General features: G+C 36.8%; 1 protein-coding gene across 4 annotated transcripts in view; it reads left to right on the top strand.

The window, feature by feature from the left end:
• The window catches only part of Cadps (calcium-dependent secretion activator 1), a 97,636-nt gene extending 81,371 nt beyond the window's left edge, over positions 1–16,265 (top strand). For all 4 annotated transcript variants that reach the window (XM_088273762.1, XM_088273753.1, XM_088273745.1 and 1 more), the window contains 9 exons: positions 1,568–1,712; positions 2,688–2,862; positions 4,584–4,718; positions 5,848–6,006; positions 7,249–7,329; positions 9,214–9,348; positions 10,181–10,314; positions 11,552–11,654; positions 13,724–16,265. In XM_088273762.1, the coding sequence (XP_088129888.1) occupies positions 1,568–1,712; positions 2,688–2,862; positions 4,584–4,718; positions 5,848–6,006; positions 7,249–7,329; positions 9,214–9,348; positions 10,181–10,314; positions 11,552–11,654; positions 13,724–13,795 (1,139 nt within the window). In that variant the 3' untranslated portion in view covers positions 13,796–16,265. The remainder of the gene's footprint in view (positions 1–1,567; positions 1,713–2,687; positions 2,863–4,583; positions 4,719–5,847; positions 6,007–7,248; positions 7,330–9,213; positions 9,349–10,180; positions 10,315–11,551; positions 11,655–13,723) is intronic.
• The last annotated feature ends 8,686 nt before the right edge of the window (positions 16,266–24,951 follow it).

The following is a 24,951-nucleotide window of genomic DNA, read 5'->3' as shown; positions in this document are numbered from 1 at the left end:
TTTTTTTTGGGATCACATTTATATTAGTTTTCCATTTAGTAAGTGTCACATTTAGTTAAATTTTCCATTTAGTAAGTGTCACTTTTAGATCAATTTCCCTTTTGGTATGTGTTACTAACTTACTAACTAACTAACCATCACGCCGCTTCCCCGCAGGGGTAGGCAGAGAGAATCGAACGCCACACCACTCTGTCCTTGCAAACATTCTTTGCCTCTTCTACATTCATGCATCTCCTCAAATATACCTGACGATTATTACGACTCCTGACCCGGCCGCTTTCAAGTATTTGACATACCTGATTGTGCCAAGTTTTCCTCGGTCGTCCTCTGCTTCTTTTTTCAACTACATTCGCCTCATAAATTTGTTTAACCGTTCTTTCTTCACTCATACGCTCCACATGTCCAAACCATCTCAACACACCTTTCTTAATTTTATCGATAATGCTTATCTCAGCCTTACATTCTTTCCTTATTTCATCATTCGAACATCTATCAAACATCGTTTTGCCACAGATGTCAGTATTTCATGTATTCGATGTCAGATTTTGTTTTTTTTGTGTTACTTTAAGTAATAATTTCCTTTTTGGTATGTCACTTTTAGTTGAATTTCTCTGACGGTAAGTTTTACTTCTAGTTGAATTTTCCTTACGGTAAGTTTCACTTTTAGTTGAATTTCCCTTTTGGTAAGGAATGATGTAATTGGTGGTTTAATGAGGGGCAATGTAGTAGAGGGTTAATATAATTTTTGACGTTTTTTGGGAACTTCATTTTACCTAGTTGCATTAGTGACTCCCTACTAAATTACGTTTGTTATGAACATCTATGCACGCAGGATTACAATATTGAATACTAAGATTTTTTTAGATGGAAGTTGGTAATTATTTACCTTGCTTATTATGTAACAGGTTTAAAGATCATTTAGTAGATTTTTTTCTTCTAGCTAAAGAAAACATGTTATATTTATTTGATTTGATCTGTGTTAATTTTGTCCGCCTCCGTAGTGTAATGGTCAGCATGCTCGCCTACCGTTCTGGAGGTCCCGGGTTCGATTCCCAGGAGGGTTTAATAAATAAAAGTGATTTTTTCACTCTTATATTTATTCAATATTACACTGGACTGGTACCTGAAGTTGAGGGTTGATCACCTTTCCTTCATGTGTAATCGATCGAGATAACACTGCGTTTATATGAAGCAGTGCCCTATGCACCATTGGGGTGCGGTAAGGGATTTATTATTATTATTTATCTGTGTTGGAAACATGAGGGATAATCTAGTGTGGGCCAATCAGGAACTTGTAAGCATTTGCTCATTGCTGGGAGGAAACCACGTTGCACTCCTCAGGAGAAGCCGGACTGCTGACTGTCGTCAACAGGCCTTCCGTTCCACTAGAAGAGGGTTCGGCATTTTGTGTCCTAGCTTGGTTTATGGTACCAATATCCTTCACTAGTTTTATCATGTATGATAACACCTCTCGTAAGAGTTCCTATCACGGACGAAATGTCGGATAGGTCCTCGCCCTGGCTCCTGCAACGCGCCAATACTAAGATGTTACACATGACTCTTTCAGCTGAAAACCTGAAGAATGGAAGGTTCCACGAGCACTTACGGGAGACCTTTGCACCGCTGGTGGTCCGATATGTGGACCTTATGGAGTCATCCATCGCCCAGAGCTTACACAAAGGATTCGAGAAGGAGAGATGGGAAATCAAAGGGTAAGAATGCATTTTTAATTTATGTTTTACTTAGTAAATATCGCTATTTCTTAAAATCTACTGTGACACGTGTTTCGATGCATTCCGCATCATTTTCAAACACCGTTTTAAAATTAAATATGGATAGATTTTACCACAAAATGACTGCCGAATCAATTAATGAAAAGGTGAGAATGCAGTTTATACTCATTTATGACCTATAAAATCCTCACATATAACACTGATCAATGGTGATTTTGGTAAATGTGTAAATGAAAGATAACTAATTAACTTACATGTCCCCCTCGGTAGTCTAATGGTCAGTACGCTGGGCTACCGTACTATAGGTCCCGGGTTTGATTTGATATAAATATAATATAAATACAATATTTTAGGTGGTTGAGATTTATTTAATGACAAGTAAAAAGGATTGTCTCTTAATTTACGTAAAAGCATCTTCTCTGGCGCAGGAATGGCCACTTACTTGGTCAGCCCATTCTAGGCATGTATTTAAGGTGTGAGTGGGCGTTCGGATTACAGAGGTGTTCGTATTAGCAGGGATTCGGATTAAAGAGGTCTTGCTGTATTGTGAAATGTGTCCTCGGTACAGGAAAACTGAATGATGGCATATAATTGTCATTTGTAATTTGTAATTGTGTGTATGATGAAATTAAATAAATAAATATTTATATTATTTTGAGAACTAAAAAGACTTTGTTTTTTGATCCACTCACATTTTTACTAACAACCAACTAGTTTCGGCAACAACCTGTTGCCCTCTTCAGGGTTTGACTTTTTGAGTCATAAATTAAACCCTGAAGAGGGCAACAGGTTGTTGCCGAAACTAGTTGTTGTTGTAGTTGTAGTTGTTAGTAAAAATGTGAGTGGATCAAAAAACAAAGTCTTTTTATTTTTCAAAATAATATATCAATATGATCCACAAAGTTAATGCTTTCAATATTCAAAACAAAATAAATATTTTTGGCGTTACTTTAGTAACGGGTGTGGGACTTCCGAGGAGCTGTTCTGGAAGCTGGATGCTCTGCAGTGCTTCATCAGAGATCTTCACTGGCCCGACGCGGAGTTCCGGACACACCTAGAGCAGAGACTCAAGCTAATGGCCACCGACATGATGGAGAGCTGTGTGCAGAGGACCGAGTCTGCCTTCCAGGTTGGTATCTGTAACTGTACACATGGACCAATACTTTCAAACCTTGAAACCTCACAATATGTTGGCAATAAGTAGGACAATTTATGGAATTATTGTTTATGGACATCGACCATCACTTGAGAGTAATTATCTTTACAACATTTTGAGTGTGTCCAAATACTTGTTCACAAATCTGGATTATCTCCAATTATAGGAGTTATTATTCATATTATTTTTGACATCTCATCAAAGATGAAGAAGAATATGGAATATTTTCATCTCACCAATAGATGTCTCTAGTGAAGTTCTTGTGATTCAAGAACAATGTTTCAAAATTGGTTCATATATATAGAACTTCCAAGAACTTGAGTAATGTGGCTGTCAATAATGGGTAGAATTGATGAATGCTACACGTGTGTAAAGTGATCGTCGTGACGGTCGTCAGCCCCGTAAATGGCCAGACTTCCATACTCTTCTTCATCTTTGATGAGATGTCAAAAAATAATAATTGTCTTTGTCTCGGGCAGCAATAAACAGTGACTCGATGGTCCTGATCCCCGTCCAGTCTCATATATTCCGGAGCCAGGAGATCTGCCTTCTGCCCACACCTTACCCACACCCTATTACAGTGGTTTTTGACCGTGTTGGAGGTACCGAACCCCACCAGTTTCATATGCTCGTTCACCGAACCGTGAAATAGGAAAAATAACATATAATTTTTCAAATTCAAACATAGGTATATATTTATACATACATAGGTGCACAAAATTAACAAAACCATTGTAACATGATTTTCACCTAAAAACAAAAACAAAATAATGAATATTTACTGCAGCAAAAAAATTTACGATGCGAGTATGTGCGTTGTTTTAGCGTTTGATCTCTTGTTTTATTTTTATTGTTAGATTGATATTTTTTTCTTCTTCATCTTTTTGTAGATTCTAGGGGCCTTTGTGCCCCTGCATGTCGCTCTTGGGACGTTGACTCCCAGCTGTCTTTCCATCTTTTTGGAGGTCTGCCTGGGGTTCTGCTTCCTTCAGGGTTACCTTGAAGGGCGATACGTGGAAGTCTATCTTCTGACATTCTGTTTATATGATCATTCCAGTATCGCCTTCATTGTCGTCCCCACCTCACGACATCCTATATTCCATATGTTATTTGAAAAGAACATTCGATATTATATAAGACTTGGCATGATCAGATCAATCAGAACCTAAAATCTGGTGGTGTCAAAAGTCTGCATAATCGGAGGGCATGTATGACTAGATGTATGGATGTGAAGGAGGCGAGGAGTGTATGTCAGGAGTTAGTAGCAGTAGTAATATTCGATATTGATATATTCCTTTTAAATAATATACTAGATCTATTGGATAAATAAATATATACCGTACATCGTATCATTTGGCATAATATTGTACAATAAATCGGGTGTATGTTTTGACCTCCGCCGAACCCGGAAGACGAATCCAAGAACCACTACTCTATTAGGTGCAACAGCTCGTACTTGTCTCCTCTAAATACATGCCCCAGGTAGGATACCTTCTGGACCTTGATATCAGTCAGTAACTGTCTCCCTGCTTTTGCTCTTTGGAGCACATTTGCGTTGCTGACCATATCGGTCCATGGAATGCGTAGCATTCTACAAAGTAGCCACATTTTGAATGCCCCTAATCAGTTCATAGTGATCTTGAGGGTCCACGATTCAATTTATGGTATATATAATATATATTCTTGTGTTTCAGTCTTGCTTGAAGAAGAGCGTGACTTTCATTTCGACTGACTACATCCTGCCTTCCGAAGTGTGTGCCATGGTCAATGTCATTCTAGATGCCAAGAACCAAGCCTTCAAGCTGTGCACTGTGGACGGAGTAGATGTGGTAACTAACTTGATTTATTATTTTTTTTACATTATTTGACATTAAATTTGTGAATTAAATGATATAGAAATAAAACAGTTGTATACTTTACAAGACCACATTTTTAAGTTACTAGTTTCGAGAACTACAGATGTTCTCATCATCAGTAGTTTGTATTTTCATATGTTGTTGAGAATACCTGTAGTTCTTTAAACTAGTCGTGTTTACATAAATAAATCTAGAGAAGTGTTTAATTTTTATTGGAAGCACTGACTTTGTGATTTTCCATTTTATAATTAAAATGTAACTTTGTTGAGTATTAATCAGTATTGATAAAGAAGTGGTTAGCTTCGAAACCTGTAGACATTATAATTGAGTTATACTAATATATTTATAGTAATTCAAAACAAAGTTACATTTTAATTATTCTCTTCTTCTTCTCCGTCTTAATCCTCATTGCTGAGGGCTGTGACCCTTGCAGAAGCAATGACTCTTCTCCAGTTATCCCTTGACTGCGCTGCACGTAGCGCTCCAACCACTGAGGTGCCTGCTGCTGCCTTAATTTGATCGGTCCATCGTGTGGGGGATCTTCCTCTCCCTCTCATTCCCTCCAGGCTACCGATCACAACTAGTCGTTCCAGGCTATCCTCGTTGCCACGCGCAACGTGTCCAAAGAACTGGAGAATCCGTCGGGTACAGATATTGGCCAGAGTAAGCCATCCAGGCGTAGTTCTATATCTAATTATTCTAATGAAGTGTTTTATTTTTAATATTTAAAATGTAATATTGGACATTAGAAATGTGTGCATTCTCTTTTCTTTTCTGTTTAACCTGACTAAGCCACAGCAACGCGTGGCCGAATACAGCCAGTTTTTAATATAATATGTACATAATAAACATCTCAACATTCTCCTAATCATTCATCATCATACTATGTGTAAAACCACTTAAAAAGTCTACTTTATGACTACCGTTTCGGAATAATCATTCCACCATCAAAACAACTATAGAATACAGTTGACCTCATGTCATGAAATATAATTTCTAAGTAGTATTACATAAAGTGAATGATGAATGATAAGGGGAGTGTTATATTACGGCACCACAAATTTAACAATGCTTATAATAAACATTTCGTTTGACCTTCTAGCATTCATACCACAGTAAGATGGACACCCAGATAGATGCGTGTATCACGGGGATGACCACTCAGCTGTGCCAGAGACTGATCGCTGTGCTGGAGGCCGTCATGGCCAAACTGGCGCGCTTCGATGAAGGGAGTCTCATAGGATCCATTCTAACCATTGCTGTGAGTGTCCCTTCTCTCAACTCCCATAAATACATAGTCCTAAAATGATGGTTTTTTTATAACCACATTAATGATGGCGCTGTGGCATAGTTGGGTAGATGCTCAACTGCAAAACTAGTGTCGCGGGTTCGATTCCCGCAATTGCAAAATAAATTCATTCATTCAAACCCTTATCCGCACCCCAATGGTGCATAGGGCACTGCATCATATAAACGCAATGTAATCTTGATCATTAACACATGAAGGAAAGGTGATCAGCCCTCCACTTCAGGTACCAGTCCAGGGTAATATGGAATAAATATTAGAGTGAAAAAATCACTTATTTTTATTTGACCTCCCTGGGAATCGAACTCGGGACTTCCAGAACGGTAGCCGAGTGTGCTGACCATTACACTACGGAGGCGGATTGGTCTTACGCAGGTCTTATAAATTCTCACCTTACTCTCTTTCAGCATGTGTTTATTTCTCCATACAGCATTTTCCAAGCATTCAGCCACAGCGGCGGCCTTCTTTGCTTGCTCTCTTATGCTATATATAGTTATATGTCTTCTTCTTCTTCTTCTTCTATTTCTTCTTCTTGTTATTATTATTATTATAGGCCTTGCGGCCTGTTTTTAAGAGGATTAGCCTCCTGCGACGTCGATTCCCAGGTATCGGCCCATCTCTTTGGTGGTCTGCCCGGGAGTCATCTACCATGGGGTCGGCCGTACAGTGCGATGTGGGGGGAGTCTGGATGGTTCCATTCTCCTCACATGCGCATACCATTGTCTTCTTCGTTGCCTTCCCCACCTAACGACATCTTCTAACGACAACTATATGTACATTAATATAATAAACACGCTTAGAGTGTCAGAAATGAAGACTCTAAGAAGCATATCAGGCAAGAGTCTTCGAGATAGAATAAGAAATGCCAGGATCAGGGAAATATGCGAGATCGAGGATGTCGTTAGGTGGGGAAGGCAACGAAGGAGACAATGGTATGCGCGTGTGAGGAGAATGGAACCATCCAGACTCCCCCCACATCGCACTGTACAGCCAACCCCAGGCAGACCACCAAAGAGATGGGTCGATAGCTGGGAATCGACATCGCAGGAGGCTAATCCCTCTTAAAAACAGGCCACAAGCCCTACAACAAAATGAAGAAGAAGAAGACATTAATATCAAATCCCGTCGCCAGCGGTTCACAGGCATAAAAAAATACCTTTTCAAAATGTCTTAACACGTTGTTATATGTTTTCACAGAATGTCTCTGGCTCCGGGAAGGATATGGGTCAGGGTTACGTGACCTTCATGAGAAATTGTATGGACCAAATTAGATCCAAGGTGAGAATTAGTCCTTACTTTTTAATTTGTACATTTTTAGTGGGGCTACAATAAACGATTGAATCATAAAGAATTATTCACTAGACTTTACCAGAGACATCTATGGTGGGATGAGAGAAATCCCTCATCCCACCATAGATGTCTCAAGTGAAGTCAAGCATTGTGTTTTGAGTTTGATCAATATAACTAACTAACTAACTAACTAACTAACCATCACGCCGCTTCCCCGCAGGGGTAGGCAGAGAGAATCGAACGCCACACCACTCTGTCTTTGCAAACATTCTTTGCCTCTTCTACATTCATGCATCTCCTCATACATACCCGACGATTATTACGACTCCTGACCGCTTTCAAGTATTTGACATACCTGATTGTGCCAAGTTTTCCTCGGTCGTCCTCTGCTTCTTTTTCCAACCACATTCGCCTCATAAATTTGTTTAACCTTTCTTTCTTCACTCATACGCTCCACATGTCCAAACCATCTCAACACACCTTTCTTAATTTTACTGATAATGCTTATCTCAGCCTTACATTCTTTCCTTATTTCATCATTCGAACATCTATCAAACATCGTTTTGCCACACATTCGTCTGAGGGATCGCATTTCGACTGCATTCAGTCTGCTTTCATCCTTCTTTTGCCAACTCCATGCTTCGCTTCCATACATAAGGGTTGGAACCAGAACTCCATTGTGTACTGCCAGTTTAGCTTCCGCTGATAGATTTTTATTTGCTAAAACTGATTTTAGTGCACCATTCACTCTGTTCCCAGCATTCACTCTCCTTTCTATGTCTTTATTCTGTAAAGAATTATGATTATATAGTAAATAAATTCAATTCAATTCAATTTATTCAATAATTGATATATACATTACAAATAAACATTCAAGGCGTATACATTAAAAACATAAACTAAAAAGTAAGCAAGAAGACTCTTGTAAAAGATGCAGAAGAATCCCGCTTCGGAATACTCCTTCAGACACATGGATCAGATCAATATCCAGTGTGATATTGTTCAACAAAGCAATAGCTCTTCCTACAGGCATAACCATCGGAACCACCGGAACCACCGAAACCATCAGAACCACCTACAGGCATTCCTACAGGCATAACCATGAAAGCAGAGTGAATGCTGGGAACAAAGTAAACGGTGCACTGAAATCAGTTATAGCAAATAAAAATCTATCAGCGGAAGCTAAACTGGCAGTGCACAACGGAGTCCTGGTTCCAACTCTAATGTATGGAAGTGAAACATGGAGTTGGCAAAAGAAGGATGAAAGTTGACTGAATGCAGTCGAAATGCGATCTCTCAGAAGAATGTGCGACAAAACGATGTATGATAGATGTGCGAATAGTGAAATAAGGAAGGAATGCAAAGCTGAGATAAGCATTATCGATAAAATTAAGAAAGGTGTGTTAAGATGGTTTGGACATGTGGAACGAATGAGTGACGAAAGAACGGTAAAACAAATTTATGAGGCGAATGTTAGTGGGAAAAGAAGCAGAGGAAGACGGAGAAAAACATGGCACGATCAGGTATGCCAAATACTTGAAAGTGGTCAGGTTAGGAGTCGTAACAATCGGCGGGTATGTATGAGGAGATGCATGAACGTGGAAGAAGCGAAGAATGTTTGCAAGGACAGAGTGGTGTGGCGCTCTATTCTCTCTGCCTACCCCTGCGGGGAAGCGGCGTGATGGTTAGTTAGTTATAACCATGGGCAGGTTGGTCCTGTGTATAGAAATGTGAAACAATCTATGCCGACGCTGTCTTAGCTAACTATCGGGAACAAGCAGACCAATGCTCCGGATAATTTTAAGATTATAGTTGTAAACTGGCGACACTGAGAGTTGGCGGGTACTAATGTCATGTTCATTCGATGGACAGGTCACGGATGAGCTGTGGATCCTAACCTTGTTCGAGCAGTGGTACGCGGGGCAGCTGGGCCTCATCAGCACCTGGCTGACGGAGCGACCCGCCCTGCATCCTCACCAGTGCGCTTGTCTCTCAATCATCCTTAAGGTAATATTTTCTACTTCTTCTCCGTATAGTAATACTACTCATTACTGAGGGTTGTGACCCTTGTGGAAGCAATTACTCTTCTCCAGCTATCCCTTGACTGCGCTGCACCTAGTGCTCGAAAATGTCGTTAGGCGGGGAAAGCAATGATATGTGCATGTGAGCAGAATGGAGTCATCCAGACTCCACCACATTGCACTGTACGGTCAACCCCAAGATAGAAGACTCCCGGGCAGACTGCCAAAGAGATGGAACGACAACTAGTAATCAACATTGCAGGAGTCTAATCCCTCTTAAAAACAGGCCACAAGGCCTACACCAAGCAGAAGAAGAAGAAGAAGAAGAATATAGAAGACTAGATAGAGCTTTGTCCGCCTTCGTAGTGTAATGGTCAGCTCGCTCAGCCACCATGCTGGAGGCCCCGGGTTCGATTCCCAACATTATTTCGTGTGAAATAATTATTAGTGATTTTTTCACTCTTATTCAATATTACCCTGGACTGGTGCTTGAAGCGGAGGGCTGATCACCTTTCTTCATGCGTTAATGATCAAGATAACACTGCGTTTACATGATGCAGTGCCCTATGCACCATTGGTTGAGAATGAGGGTTAGAAATATTGTAGATAGGTTTTAAATGCAGCAAATTTTTTATACTACTGACATCTGTGGAAATAATCCCAAAGACAAATATCAAAATAACACTGCGTTTATATGATGCAGTGCCCTATGCACCATCGGGTGCGGACAAGGGTAGTTTTGAATAAATGTTCTTATGATGCAGTAACATGTTTTGATTGAATCTGCAGGTTTTTACGGGTGTGTTGTCTATTTGCAGAAAATGTACAGCGACTTTGAGCTGCAGGGGGTTATAGACGACAAGCTGCACTGCAAGTCCTATACCACGGTGTCCACCAGGATGCAGGCCGAGGAGGCCACCTGCTCCCTCATCATGTCTCAGCGCGGTGACGAGTGAGTCCATCTTACAATACAATTTTTTTTTTTCGTAAACCATTTATACTACTACTACTACTACTACCATCACGCCATTACCCCGCAGGGGTAGGTAGAGAGGATGGAACGCCACACTTTTCTGTCCTGACATCCACTCCTCCTTCACATCCATACATCTAGTCATACATGCCCTCCGATTACGCAGACTTTTGACACCGCCAAATTTTAGGTTCTGATTGATCTGATCGTGCCGTCTTTTTCGGTCGTCCTCGTTCTGTTTTCCCTCTCACATTCGCCACATATATTTTCTTAGTCATTCTCTCGTTATCCATTCGCTCCACATGTCCATTCCACCGTAAAGAACTCTTCCTAATCTTTTCAATTATTCGTCGTTCAGCCTTACATTCCTTTCTTACATCTTCGTTTTTAATTCTGTCATACAATGATTTTCCACACATTTGACTGAGGGAGCGCATTTCAACAGCGTTCACTCTGCTTTCATCCTTCCTTTGCCAGTTCCATGTTTCGCTTCCATACATTAGTGTCGGTACCAGCACACCGTTGTGAACCGCTAGCTTGGCTTCCATGGACATATTTTTATTTGCAATCACTCTGTTCAAAGCACCATTTATTCTATTCCCTGCATTCACTCTTCTCGCCATTTATATGTTGACTATATACATATAAATGCATACACTGTATAAAATTCTAACCCTTATCCGTACCCAATGGTGCATAGGGCACTGCATCGTATTAACGCAGTGTTTGTTATCTCGCTCGTTTCCTTCATGAAGGCAAGGTGATCACTCCGGCGCTTCATATAAGCAAATATAAGAAAGAGCATTAAAAGTTAACACAGCAATCTCCAGACCTATAGTCCAGAAAATAGTACCAAAAATGAAAGTGACCATGTTTAAATTTTGTTATTTTTTTCAAATGAATGTAATGATAAATATAAAAATAAAAATAAAAAAACTGAAAAGATATCAAAATTCAACTGTTTCCAAATTGTAAGAGTGTATAGTGTGCCACCGTAGTGTAGTGGTAAGCGCGTTTGACTACCGTGCTGGAGGTCCCATGTTCGATTCCCAAGGGGGGTCTTAATAAATATAATTGATTTTCATTCTCATATTGTAATTAATGGTCAAGATAACGCTGTACCCATATGATACGGTGCTCTTTGGACCGTTGGGTGCGGATAGGGGTTATAAGAAGAAGAGGAAGAAGTGTGTTAACGGTTGGGTTTTTGTTCCAGGGGTGGAGAAGATGGTTCTGACGATGGAGCCAAAGGAAAATCAAGACTGGAAGCCCTCGCGGAAGACGGAAAACTAGGAAATGTAACGGCCGTCGTTGGAAAAGTGAGTGAAAAGTCTACAAATCGTTAAATGTTTCAAAATATTGTTTTCAATTAAAACAACAATTATTTTTTAACATCTCATCAAAGATGAAGAAGAATATGGAAGTCTGGGCATTTACGGGGCTGACGACCGTCACTTTACACACGTGTAACATTCACCAATTCTACCCATTATTGACAACCACACTACTCAAATTCTTGGAAGTTCTATATATATATTTATTCTTCTTCATCTTTGATGAGATGTTAAAAAATAATATGAAAATAACTCCTATAATTGGAGATAATCCAGATTTTGTGAACAAGTATTTGGACACACTCAAAATGTTGTAAAACAACAATTAGTCGGTGCCATGAATTCTACGTAATTATATATAATAATGTTTATTTTTTGTCTGCTAGCGACGTGTTATTTCATTTATCTAATAAATGTGGTACTGCGAGAGAGCGAGACGGTTAGATTACTACTTCAGTAACCACGAAATAGTGGTTTTTAAAGAGGTATTTTTATTTATTTAAATTTCATGTACAGAAAAGAAATAATTACATTGGCGGGCTTATTGCTGAAAAGCAATATCTTGAGATTTCAACCAAAACCATGTATCTCTTCTTCAGTGGCGTGCCTAGGGTTTACCAGTAAGGCAAGCCCATTATTTTTCACATTCGTGAATACATGATGTACCTTTAATTTCTTTACCTCATATCAATCCCAGTATAGTAAGCACCCAGAAAGTATTATAAATATAAACAATGTATTGTAATCATTGTAAAAATATGCTAACATGTAACTTTTGTAAGGTATAGCCATCGACTTGAAATAAAGAAAATGTTCACTATAGTAAAATATCTTCCTCAGATATTAACCATAACCAATAAGTACCATCACCATATAATGGCATGGATAGTGTTTAATAATCATGTAAGCGCGCGATAATTTAAAAATAGTCATACATTAATTATGTATTTTTAATCATTTGGTCTAGATTTAGTCATTTTTATTTGGAGTTGTTAGGCAAGCCGGGCTTTTGGGCTTCTAGGGAAGTACCGCCACTCCTCTTCTTCCTCTTTCGCCAGACGGATTTGCCCACAACGTAAAAGTATCTGAAAACCGAAATCGTAAGCTCAATTTATGGGACAACATTTTGGACTGTTGGGCTGGCAGAACGAGGGGGCTGGAGATGTTTGAGATGTGATGCTACAGACACGTGTTGAAGATTTATCAATTTACTTATTTATTTAAACTTCATGTACAAAGAAATAATTACATTGGCGGGCTTATTGCTAAAAAGCAATATCTTTCTACCAACCAAAAGCAGACTAGTGATATTGGTCAAAACGTTTGATACCATATAATATAGCTGTTTGCAATCAGAGGGTAGATAGTACTTGAATATTAAAAAAACATAAATAAAAAATTGATGATAATAAGGAAGGCAAAGGAAAAAGGGAGTTTAGGGAAAGAGGCAGAAGGAAAAACTAAGGTATGAGGTGAGGGATCAATTGGAATATGTAAGCAATAATGAGGTATTAAGCAGGGCTGGGGAGTCTAGATTACAAAGTAAAGTAACACAACAGCGAACATAGCTGTTTGCAATCAGAGGGTAGATAGGACTTGAATATTAAAAAAACATAAATTACAAATTGATGACAAAGGAAAAAGGTAGTTTAGGGAAGGAGGTAGATGGAAAAACTAAGGGAGAAGGTTTGATGGACAGTTAGGATTCTAATGATAAATAGTAATGTCTCAGACGTTTCTTAAAAGTTACTAGAGAAAGTGTAAGTTAGGTATTACACAAAGTAAACGATGAATGATAAGGAGAGTGTTATATTACCATACCACAAGGTTAACAATGCTTTTAATATACAAAATACACTTCGTTTTCGTTTGATTCGATTTCCAGTCTCTCGCTTATCAGATGGCTGCCGTCAGTCGGCCCTTGGCGGGGCGCTGGTAAGGACGTGGAATCTGTGACTCAGATGGCGAAAAGTTACGAGCTGCGTACTAAGATTTCCATACCAATATGAGCTGGGGTCTTCCGATACCCAAAGTTTAATATTTGTTCTTTGCAGGTTGGTAACATGTTTGGCAGAGGCATCGGAGAGCTGTCGACCAAACTGGGTGGCGCGTCGAGCTGGTTCTAGCTGTCACACACCACGCCCGCAGTTGCTTGCCTCAACTAGCCTGGTCCAACTGTCTATTATCTTACTGAAGTCGGCGCCATTACAGTGCCATTACAGCGCCGCTCCGGCGCCACACAACACCCCATCGTGCGGATGAAGTCTGTCGAAAAAAATAGCATGTTAAAATGGCAACAGATGTGATAACGTTGCCACAGCAAAAATATATTTAAAAAATCCCAAGATTCATTTTGTTAATTTCTCAATCACTATGCTACGCTTTAGCGAAGTATTTTCTTCTTATCCGCACCCATTGGTGCATAGGGCACTGTATTATATTTAAAAAGCCACGGTGATAAGGCTGTAGCTTCTGACACCAGTCCGATTCGAACGAACAGCGGAATTTCACTTATTTTGTCGACCCGGTCGGGAATCGAACCCTGGAGCTCTTGGGTGGAATTCACCGGATATACATATATATAGAAGAAAGCTCTAAAATATAGATTTAAGGAGTTATCCTGGTAATTTTTGATGGATATAAAAATGGCCTTACTTTTATTGAAGCTGATTAAATGTTTTGTAAATCTAGTATTTTTCCTTGCAAGTTGCGGTAACTTTGAGCCATTGAGATCGAGAGTGTTACGTAATGGGTCATTGCAAAGATGTAACATCAGTATTACACAATGGGTTATTGTTAACATGTTACAATAGTGTTACATGATTAGTCATTACGAAGGTAAAGGAAACTTCATTATTGGAGATGTAACACTAGTGTTACGTAATAGGTCATTGTAAAGATGTTACATCGGTTTTATACAGTCCATTGCGAAGATATAACATCACTGTTGCATAACGCGTTCCTGCGTAATATTAATGCTACGTATGGAATCCTTATGAATATATTATGTTGATACAATGTAACGGGTACTTGGGAAGATGTAACATTTACGCTACATAATGGGGTCTTCGAAAATTGTGACATTAGTATTACGTAATGGGGTCTTCGAAAAATAAAGTGTTACATAATGGGTCCTTGCGAAGATGTAACATTAGTGCTACGTTATAGGTCCTTACGAATATGTTACTTTAGTGATGCATAATGGGTCGTTACAAAGATGTAACAAAGTGCTAAGTAATGGGTCCTTGCGAAGATGTAACATTAGTGATATGTAGTGGGGGTCCTTGCGAATATGTAACATTAGTGGTACGTAATGGGTCCTTGCGAAGATGTAACATTAGTGGTACGTAATGGGTCCTTGCAAAGATGTAAAATTAGTGGTACGTAATGGGTTCTTGCAAATATGTAACATTAGTGGTACGTAATGGGTCCTTGCAAATATGTAACATTATTGGTACGTAAATGGGTCCTTACGAAGATGTAACATTAGTGATACGTATGGGTCCTTACGAACATTAGTGGTACGTAATGGGTCCTTACGAAGATGTAACATTAGTGGTACGTAATGGGTCCTTGCAAAGATGTAATATTAAGTGGCACAGGAGGCGGATGTAGTTCCAAGTGATATATCGAGTATTAGTTGTTATATTTGAGTAATGCGGGTGGCGTTATTGTACCGTGTACATTAAATTAGTGAAGAATTGCGTGCTTCTGCCCATATAAACGTTATCCTAGTGGATTTCTTGGCTTACAATAATAATAATTGTATGAAATAGTCCGTAAGAGGTCGTGATAGGTCGCGTTTGGGAACTAGAAATGTGCGCTGAAGAGATTGTTTCCACTTGGGGGCATTTGTGGTCTTAAATTTGCCTTATATACTCTAGAAACCAATCAGAATGGCATTCGAGCACTTTAAATGTAGAAATCTTCGCAAAATTATTTAGAGTGTTTAAAAAGCAAGGTCCAAAGCTTAAAAATTGCTAGAAATATTTTTAAATAAGGCTGAAAAAAAATAAAGTAATATCTAGAAAGCTTGTATTGAAAATTCTTTATTGAAATTATGATTTTTGACAAAATATATCACCTTAATGCTATGTAATGGGTCATTGCAGAGCTGTAACACAAAAGCTAGTGACAGGTCATTTTAAAACTGTAACAAAAGCTACGTAATGGGTCATTGTGAAGCTGTAACACAAAACCTACTTAATGGGTCATTCTGTAACATAAATGCTACGTAATGGGTCATTGTAAAGCTGTAACACAAATGCTTCGTAATTGATCAAATGACCTGACCTTAAATGACCACAAAATGTCATTTGAGGTTACCGAAATCACTCAGAATCATTTGTATTCTACTTGTATATAACTTTTATTCAGTAATCTTCTAAAAATTGCCTTAATTTCTCTTAATATGTTAAATATGTAGTACACATGTACCACAAATGCCTCCAAAAAAACCAAAAATATAAAATTTTAAATGAATTTTTTTAAACATCACTATATGAGTATATATTTACTTAGGTAAAGATTGTCACTTGATGAGGTAACGCAGAGTCACGAGCAAGCATACTTTATCCCCTACTAATTGAAAAAAAATTGAATTCGAAAAAATATTTTTTGATTCCTCTTTGGTCAGTTTTTCTCTCTATATACTAAATTTGCCAGTATCGTAATGCATTATTTTATTTTAACATAATCATTCTTAGAAGTATGAAATTCGTTACTGTCACACTAGCTAGCCGTCACGCTGTTTCACGCGGGGGTAGGCAAGCAGGATAGAATGCCGTAGCCACCGCTACACTCTCGCATGTCGACGCAATGATGTAACTTGGACATGATTGTGTCGATGAAATAGTTACAAATCTAGTAGTTTTTGAAGTGGCGGCGGTTCGACAATCAATAATTGAACGAGAGTGAAATTTCAAGGACGCGTCCCTTTATTAGGCACATTTCGTTACATGAGAGTGAAGAGAGATGTAGCATAGAAAGAAGGGGGGAGAGAGAGAGAGCTTTACAAACATTATCACAAACCATTATTATCAGTATTTGCAATTGAATCACCAATTAATGACAGTGTACATATTGAAAAAATATATTGATTATGTATTGTTCTTTTTCTTTTTAGATGCTATTTCTCTGTCTCTCTCTCTCTCTCTCTCTCTCTCTCTGTCTCTCTGAGGGAGAGATCCCTCTCTCTCTCTCTGTCTCTTGCACTAAATCTCTCTTTATTCTTTGTTTTTAAAGAAGTTTTACTTCTATCACTTGTACGGTTCTATATTATTTATTTATGCCATCAGACACTGGATCATTCGCCCGTAGCTAAAACAACAGTATCTTAACTTCAGAAAAACAGCAATTACTATTAAAAATATTTAGGATAAATTGCCTTATAGAATTAGCCTTGCAGTATTTAACATCCGAAATCCATTCCACATCCAAAACGTTTCACCCTCAACGGTTCATATTCTAAACAATCACACCAATTTTCTCTAATAAAATTAACAATTCTATATTTGTAATGTTGGCATTCCTTGCAAGTGTTCCGTAATAGAAGTGCATAAATTTTGTGACACCTATTTTTTTCAATCGCTTTTGCCGTATTATCTCGTCAGGTCTCTAAACATGCGAGTTGGATAATAGATGTTACGTAATGGGTCATTGCGAAGGTGTAACACAAATGTTACGTAATGAGTCATTGCGAAGGTGTAACAAAAATGTTATGTAATGGGTCAATGCGAAAATCTAACATTAATACCATGTTATATTCCTATTGGAAATGGGTAACCAATGTTACGTAATGGGTCCTTGTAAAAATGTTACATTAATACCACGTAATGGGTCATTGTGATGGTGTTACATTAAATAATAATAATAATAAAACCCTTATCCGCACCCCAATGGTGCATAGGGCACTGCTTCATATAAAAGCAGTGTTATCTTGATCGTTTATACATGAAGGAAAGGTGATCAGCCCTCTGCTTCAGGTACCAGTCCAGGGTAATATTGAATAAATATTACAGTGAAAAAATCACTTTTATTTATTTGAACCCCCCGGGGAATCGAACCCGGGACCTCCAGAACGGTAGCCGAGGTGCTGACCATTACACTACGGAGGCGGACATCTAATACAAAACATTATAATATGCGTTTTTTAAGACTCGGCGATTTTTAATATGGCAAAAGTGTAGTTGCTCAAGATAAGTTGACAAATTAATAAATAAAAATATTTTCTCCTATATATACATTTAAAAATATAATTAATTATTGAACTTTTCACAGCTTAAGCGCTTACTTACTAAAGTAGTCCCTTAAATCTTCTATATTTACTTAAAATTGTAATACTTAGACTTTACTCATTAGTGAAAACAAGTGACACAAAGTATCCTGAATATTATATCTAAATTGTGTTTTTTTTGTGGATATTTTAAAGATTCTAGGTTTATAAATAAGAAATACAGTGATTTTTTAACAGAGTTATTTTTTAAGTTATGAAATGATAAATTACAAAGTTAGTGCTTCAAATATTGATTACGTTTACTATTTACTGAGGTTGGCACACGGTCTGTGACGAAGGTTAGTATTCAAAAATGTAAATTAGTTAAAAAAAATAAAATACTAGTTTTGGTTACACCGCTTGCAAGGTGTCACACACTGTGTGCCAACCTTAGTACATCAATTCAATTCAATTTCAATTCAAACCCTTATCCGCACCTCAATGGTGCATAGGGCACTGCAATATATAAACGCAGTGTTATCTTGATCGTTAACACACGAAGGAAAGGTGATCAGCCCTCCGTTTCAGGTACCAGTCCAGGGTAATATTGAATTAATATTATAGTGAAAAAATCACTTATATTTATTTGACCCCCCCTGGGAATCGAACCCGGGACCTACAGAACGGTAGCCAAGCGTGCTGTCCATTACACTACGGAGGCGGACAGACAATAGTACATCAAAAATGAATGTTATTTATATTTAAAGCACTAGTTTTGTCATAACCAAATAATTTTTACATCTTTTAGGTCAACCTTCAAGTTCCCTTTCATTTTATCTTTGCCGTTAAACAAATTAATTTTATTGTTAAACAACTACTTTGTTTTGTATTATTCAGAAAACCTTGTGTCACTTGGGTGTTGTCTACTTGATACCTTCTCTGCTGTTGTCAGATGTGTTTGTTCGAGGGCTTTAGTTAGTGAATGGAGAACTCATGTGCATTATACTATGGCATAAGGATTTAACTGTGGCGTTTTTGATGTCATCGTTCCATGAATATAGCAGAAATACACAACAGTTTTTGATTCCATCATCCCAAGAAATATACCAGAAATAAACAATGGTTTTTAAGGCAAACATGCCAAGAATATACCAGAAATACACAACAGTTTTCGATTCCATCATCCCAAGAATATACCAGAAATAAACAATAGTTTTTAAGGCAAACATGCCAAGAATATACCAGAAATACACAACAGTTTTCGATTCCATCATCCCAAGAATATACCAGAAATAAACAATGGTTTTTAAGGCAAACATGCCAAGAATATACCAGAAATACACAACAGTTTTAAATGGTATCATGCCAAGGATATAACAGAAATACAATACGTTTTTTAATGCCATTTTTCCATGAATACAGCAGAAATAAACAACGGTTTTTAATGCCATCATTCCAAGAATGTACCAGAAATAGACAACAGTTTTTAATGCCATTTTTCAAGCAGAAATAACAACGCTTTTTGATGTCATAATTCCGTGAATATAGCAGAAATACACAACGGTTTTTAATGCTATCATTCCATGAATATCCCAGAAACACTACGGTTTTTAATGACATGATGCTAAGAATATACCAGAAATACACAATGCTTTTTGATTCCATCATGTCAAGAATATTCTTGACATGATGTCAAACGGAACATGGAATCAAAAATCTTGAAATGATATATCTAATCACGCTAACCGCTGACCTATGAAGACAAGAGTCTCACACACAAATATTTCTTGGAATAATGGAACTGAAAGAATTCCACGCTTCATTTGTATTCATTGATATGTTTGAGAATTCTGCAAAAAATCTATTTTTAAAACCTTTTTGGATATTCTTTATTCATGTTTGTTGTCCATACCTGCGGTGCGTAGGACACTTCAACGGTTAGAAGCTGCGTGATTTAAGTTTAAACTTTACTTTGCCAAAATATTAGCCTTGTATTTCCAGTCAATCCTTTTACAGATCCAAAAAATAATGTTATATTTGCATCAAGAATTGCATAGGAAAATGAGCTTCTTAACTATCGATGGTCCCGTTTTCAAGGGTCATATTCCCCTACTATATTTCAGCTCTCAAACAAATCAAGAAATACAGATATTTCACCACAAATGTACCTCTAAATCCATTTTATATTTATATATATATATATATATATATATATATATATATATATATATATATATATATATATAAATATATATATAGTAAATTTTGAATACAATTAAGGGTTGACATGACACAACTCTTTTTGCTGTTGTTGCAAAGTCGTTTTCGCATTGTTTGGGCATCGTTTGATTGTACATTAGGTGAAGGCAAAACGACAAGCTATACAAATATCTCATTGCCTATTTTCTATCCCTAATAATACAAAATAAAAATGACAAACCTACCTGCGGTATTGACACAAAATCTATATTTATATATATATTTATATATATATATATATATAAATATATATATATATATATATATATATATATATATATATATATATATATATATATATATATATATATATATATATATATATATATATATATATATATATATATATATATATATATATATACATATATATATATATATATATATATATATATATATATATATATATATATATATATATATATATATATATATATATATATATATATATATATATATATATATATATATATATATATATATATATATATATATATATATATATATATATATATATATATATATATATATATATATATATATATATATATATATATATATATATATATATATATATATATATATATATATATATATATATATATATATATATATATATATATATATATATATATATACATATATATCGTCCACAGATACTTCAGTGGTGATCTATCAAAACGCCATAGAAATACACATGAGTTCTGAAGAGAAGAAATTAAAAACAAATTAAAATATACACAATGTTACTAACGTGAAAAAATGAATAATTATATTAAAAATATATTTCAGATATTTTAGTAAAAGATTTAGTCTTAATGTTATATCAAAAGTTAGAAAAGTAAGTCAAAGTTACAACCCACAAAGTCAAGATGTCCGGTTTCAGCTGAGGAACGACGCAATGATGAAAAAAAATATATAAAAAATTCAAATAAAATATCATTGTCCGTCGGATATAGAGAGAACAAAAAGAGTGCGATCCCAGGTGTATATATCCGCGTGGTTGAGTCGTAAAATAATTGCGCTTTTTCATACCTAGCGTGGCGCGACACAGATGGTACCTACCTATTGAAATTTCAGACACTCGCGTGCCTTAATGAAAAGTACTTAACTTTTTGAACATGCTATATATATTCATTCATACACATATTATATCTGGCATTCACTTGATAATTAAACACACTAGTTTCGAAAACTATGCATGATCTCATACAAGTGGGACATTTGCTAGAAATCTATCTACAGCTTATGCATCACCGCTTATAATGGGCTTTTTTAGGCCTCAACTTTATAAATTTTATAGCTTATTCGAACTTCTGAGTGGGTATACTCTTTATGTTTAAAAGAGTGTTTTCGTTTCCCTAAAAGCTGTGCCGCGTATGCGTGTTGCTCGCATACATTGAAGACGCGGAGAAAAAGTTAAAGTTACAGTTATTTATAAAGTAAAAATAACTAAAAAATCACAGTAAAATAAATCACAAGTCTGATGATGTCAGTAAATATGAAACCATCACTGGTCAAAGAAAATAAATGCAAAAAAAAACTGTTTAGTTGTTACTTTATTATATAAAATGCAGTTCCATCAAGAAATGTCGGTACAAAACTTGAATTTAATTTAATTTCATGTAATTCATGAGTGAAAATTATAGGCAAAAACACTCTCTATGGGCACTACAAGTAATTACACAGAATATTACCGTCCGGCACGTTGGTTAGCGTTGTAAAACGACGATTGGCTTGGATTGGCTTGTGCTTTTGTCCATCTTTTTTTGGATTGGTGCTCTTGATCAGTGCGTGAACACGTTACGCATAAATTCCATCATGCTAAACTATCGTAGTCGCATTCATTTTTCAAAACCGGACTGCCGGACCGTCAAATTCCGGGTAGTGGACAATCGCCCATATCTCTCTATAAAAAGGTAAGACTTTATACAATTCAATGATTTTGTATGCTTCTAAGTTAGCTGTGTAGCTACTTAAATGAAATATGATTTTAATGCTATGATTTCACTTGAATTTACATAGGATATGTAAACTCACGTCCAACAATGCTGGTTAAAAGTCCTCGCTAGATATATCCACATGGGATCGCAGTCCGGATATGAGTTTAGCAACATTACGTATGTTGGTGTTGGTCATGTGATTTTCGTAGGTATTCGTATTCACGTTGAATTATACGCGCTAAGAATGAGGTTGATTAAAAATTGGGAGATTTTTTTAAAGAAATTGAATAAATATAATTATGTCAACACCAAAATAACAGAGTAAAAAGTGTAATTGATAAATGCTTTGTTAAATGTTCAACCGAGTGTCGTGCGGGACAAAGAGATATTGATGAATTCTTGGGTAATATATCCCCAAAATTAAACACGGTTATTTACATACGTATGATAATATGTGACACTTTTCCTCTTATTAAGACATTATCAAACACTCTAAGTGTTTGATAATGTCTTAATAAGACGAAACGCGTCACATATCGCTCACTGCTTTCAACAATGCCATATATCAAAAATCTTCAATTTTCAGTTGTGCATGTTTTCGAAATGCCTAGAAAGTGTACTATATCCCAGCAAAAACGGCATATTTTTAACTTAATATTTACCCGCTACAGGGCAGAAAGTGTTGTTTTTGCATTTTGAAGAAAAGGTATTGTTTAATTATTTTTTTAAATATACTAAATATTTTTCAAATGGAGAAAAAAACCTTCAGGTTTTACCTAAAAAGATCGGTAGCATAGTAAAAAGTTCAACAAGTGGCATGATATTTATTTTTAAAACATTTCATGATATTTTTAAACTTTAAAAAGTTTTTGTATGTATGACGTTGTTGAAAGGAGCGAGCAATATTATCATATATATGTTAATAAAAGTAGAATTCAATCCAATATCCATGTTTAATTTTGGATGTATTACCCAACAATTGAATATGGAATTCTACCAACTGTCTGCAGTTACAATCAATAAGATTGATGAACCTCTTATGATATATTTAAATTGTGTGGAAAAAAATATTCTAAAAATTCCGGCTTGGACTTTTCATAATGTTGAATATTTCAATCTGATCTCATCTATTTTTGATCTTCTGTCAAACTCGTTCTTCTCCCTTTCAAATCAATCTCCTCACAAACTTCAATTACACACTTCAAATGTGTCCAGAACGGAACTGTCCAAAAATATACACATATTTACAGGCAAACAATGCAATAAACAAATTTGCTTTAGGCAAAATGTAGAAATATTCTAAATCATCTGTTACCTCGCGGTTGGCACACAGTCTGTGACATCTCGGGTTATGCCCATTCCATGGTTGGCACGCAGTCTGTGACACCTTGGGTAATGCCCATCCCATGGTTGGCACACAGTCTGGGTCACATCGGATGACAGCGTTGTGGTTATTTTACAGTTTGTATCACATCAAATAATGCCAATCTCACTGTTGGCACACAGTCTGTGACATCTCAGATTATGCCCATCCTGTGGTTGACACGCAGTCTGTGACACCTCGGGAAATGCCCATCCCGCGGTAGGCACACAGTCTGTGCCACTTCAGATAACTCGCGTCTGCCACACAGCGCGTGTCCAACATTCAAACAATTTCTCCTAGCCTAGTTTTGACATTGTAATACTTTTCCTTACGCTGTTGACATCTGTGGAAATATTCTGCATCAAATGCGTCCAAATCTTTGTTCACAAATATCAGATTCTGCTCCATAGACAGATAAGTTCATTGCGATGGCAATATGTGTACAAGTTCACAAAATTTGTTGAAAAATACAAAACTTTGAACCCGGGACCTCCGGCACAGTAACCAAATGCATTAACCACTACACCGTGGATTGTCAAATTATATATATTTCAACATACATTTGACCTAACCTAACCCTCTCATAGCCTCACCTAACTGTTTATGACCTATATTGCATTGGTCTTCTTCTTCAGCTTGGTGTAGGCCTTGTGGCCTGTTTTTAAGACAAATACACACAAGGAGGCTATCCTGCGATGTCGATTCCCAGCTGTCAATAAAACTTCTCTTTGGTGGTCTACCCGAGAGTCGTCTACCTTGCGGGTGCAATGTGTGGGAGTCTGGATGGCTCCATTCTCCTCACACACGCATACCGTTGTCTCCTTCGTTGCCTTCCCCACCTAACGACATCTTCCGTCTCGCATATTTCCCTTATCCTGGGGTTCCTCATTCTGTCTCGTAGACTCTTGCCAGATATACTCCTTAGAGTCTTCATTTCTGTCACTCTTAGCGCGTTTTTGTTACTGGGGTGTCCGCTTTGCATTCGATCCCATGTGTCATGATGGGGCACACGCAAGTTTTATATATTTTAATTTTGCTGCCGATCTTCATGTAAGGGATCCATTTATAATTTTTTAGGCATCCTGAGATGACTGCAGCCTTGTTTACGTACCGTAGTAGATCACTTTACATGGTAGATCTGTTTGACCACACTTATTCTCTCTCGGAAAGTCTTGCCAGATACGAGCCTTCGTAATTGTATTGCTACTAAAGACAAACAAACAATTGACCTGGTCAGTTCTGGACTCTGTATTTGAAGGGTGTAATTTGTTTATATAATATTAGAGTAACGTTATATTTATATAAAAAAAATGCCTTTTCGGATGAAGTATTGTCGCGATTATATAAAAGTATGAATATGGAAAAAAAAAAGCTTGATGTAAAATTGTACATTCATATTTCAAACAATATCACAAATAATAAAGTATTTGCATCATAAAATATATGGTTTTACCTATTTATTTTCCTCTTCTTCTTTAAACCCTTACCCGCACACCAGTGGTT

This window comes from Brachycentrus maculatus, unplaced genomic scaffold, assembly GCF_059751285.1.
Source record: "Brachycentrus maculatus isolate JH-2025_06_01 unplaced genomic scaffold, ASM5975128v1 h1tg000033l, whole genome shotgun sequence".
Taxonomy (NCBI): domain Eukaryota; kingdom Metazoa; phylum Arthropoda; class Insecta; order Trichoptera; family Brachycentridae; genus Brachycentrus; species Brachycentrus maculatus.
The sequence above is the reverse complement of the archived record's forward strand: the minus strand, read 5'-3'. Positions and strand labels throughout refer to the sequence as shown.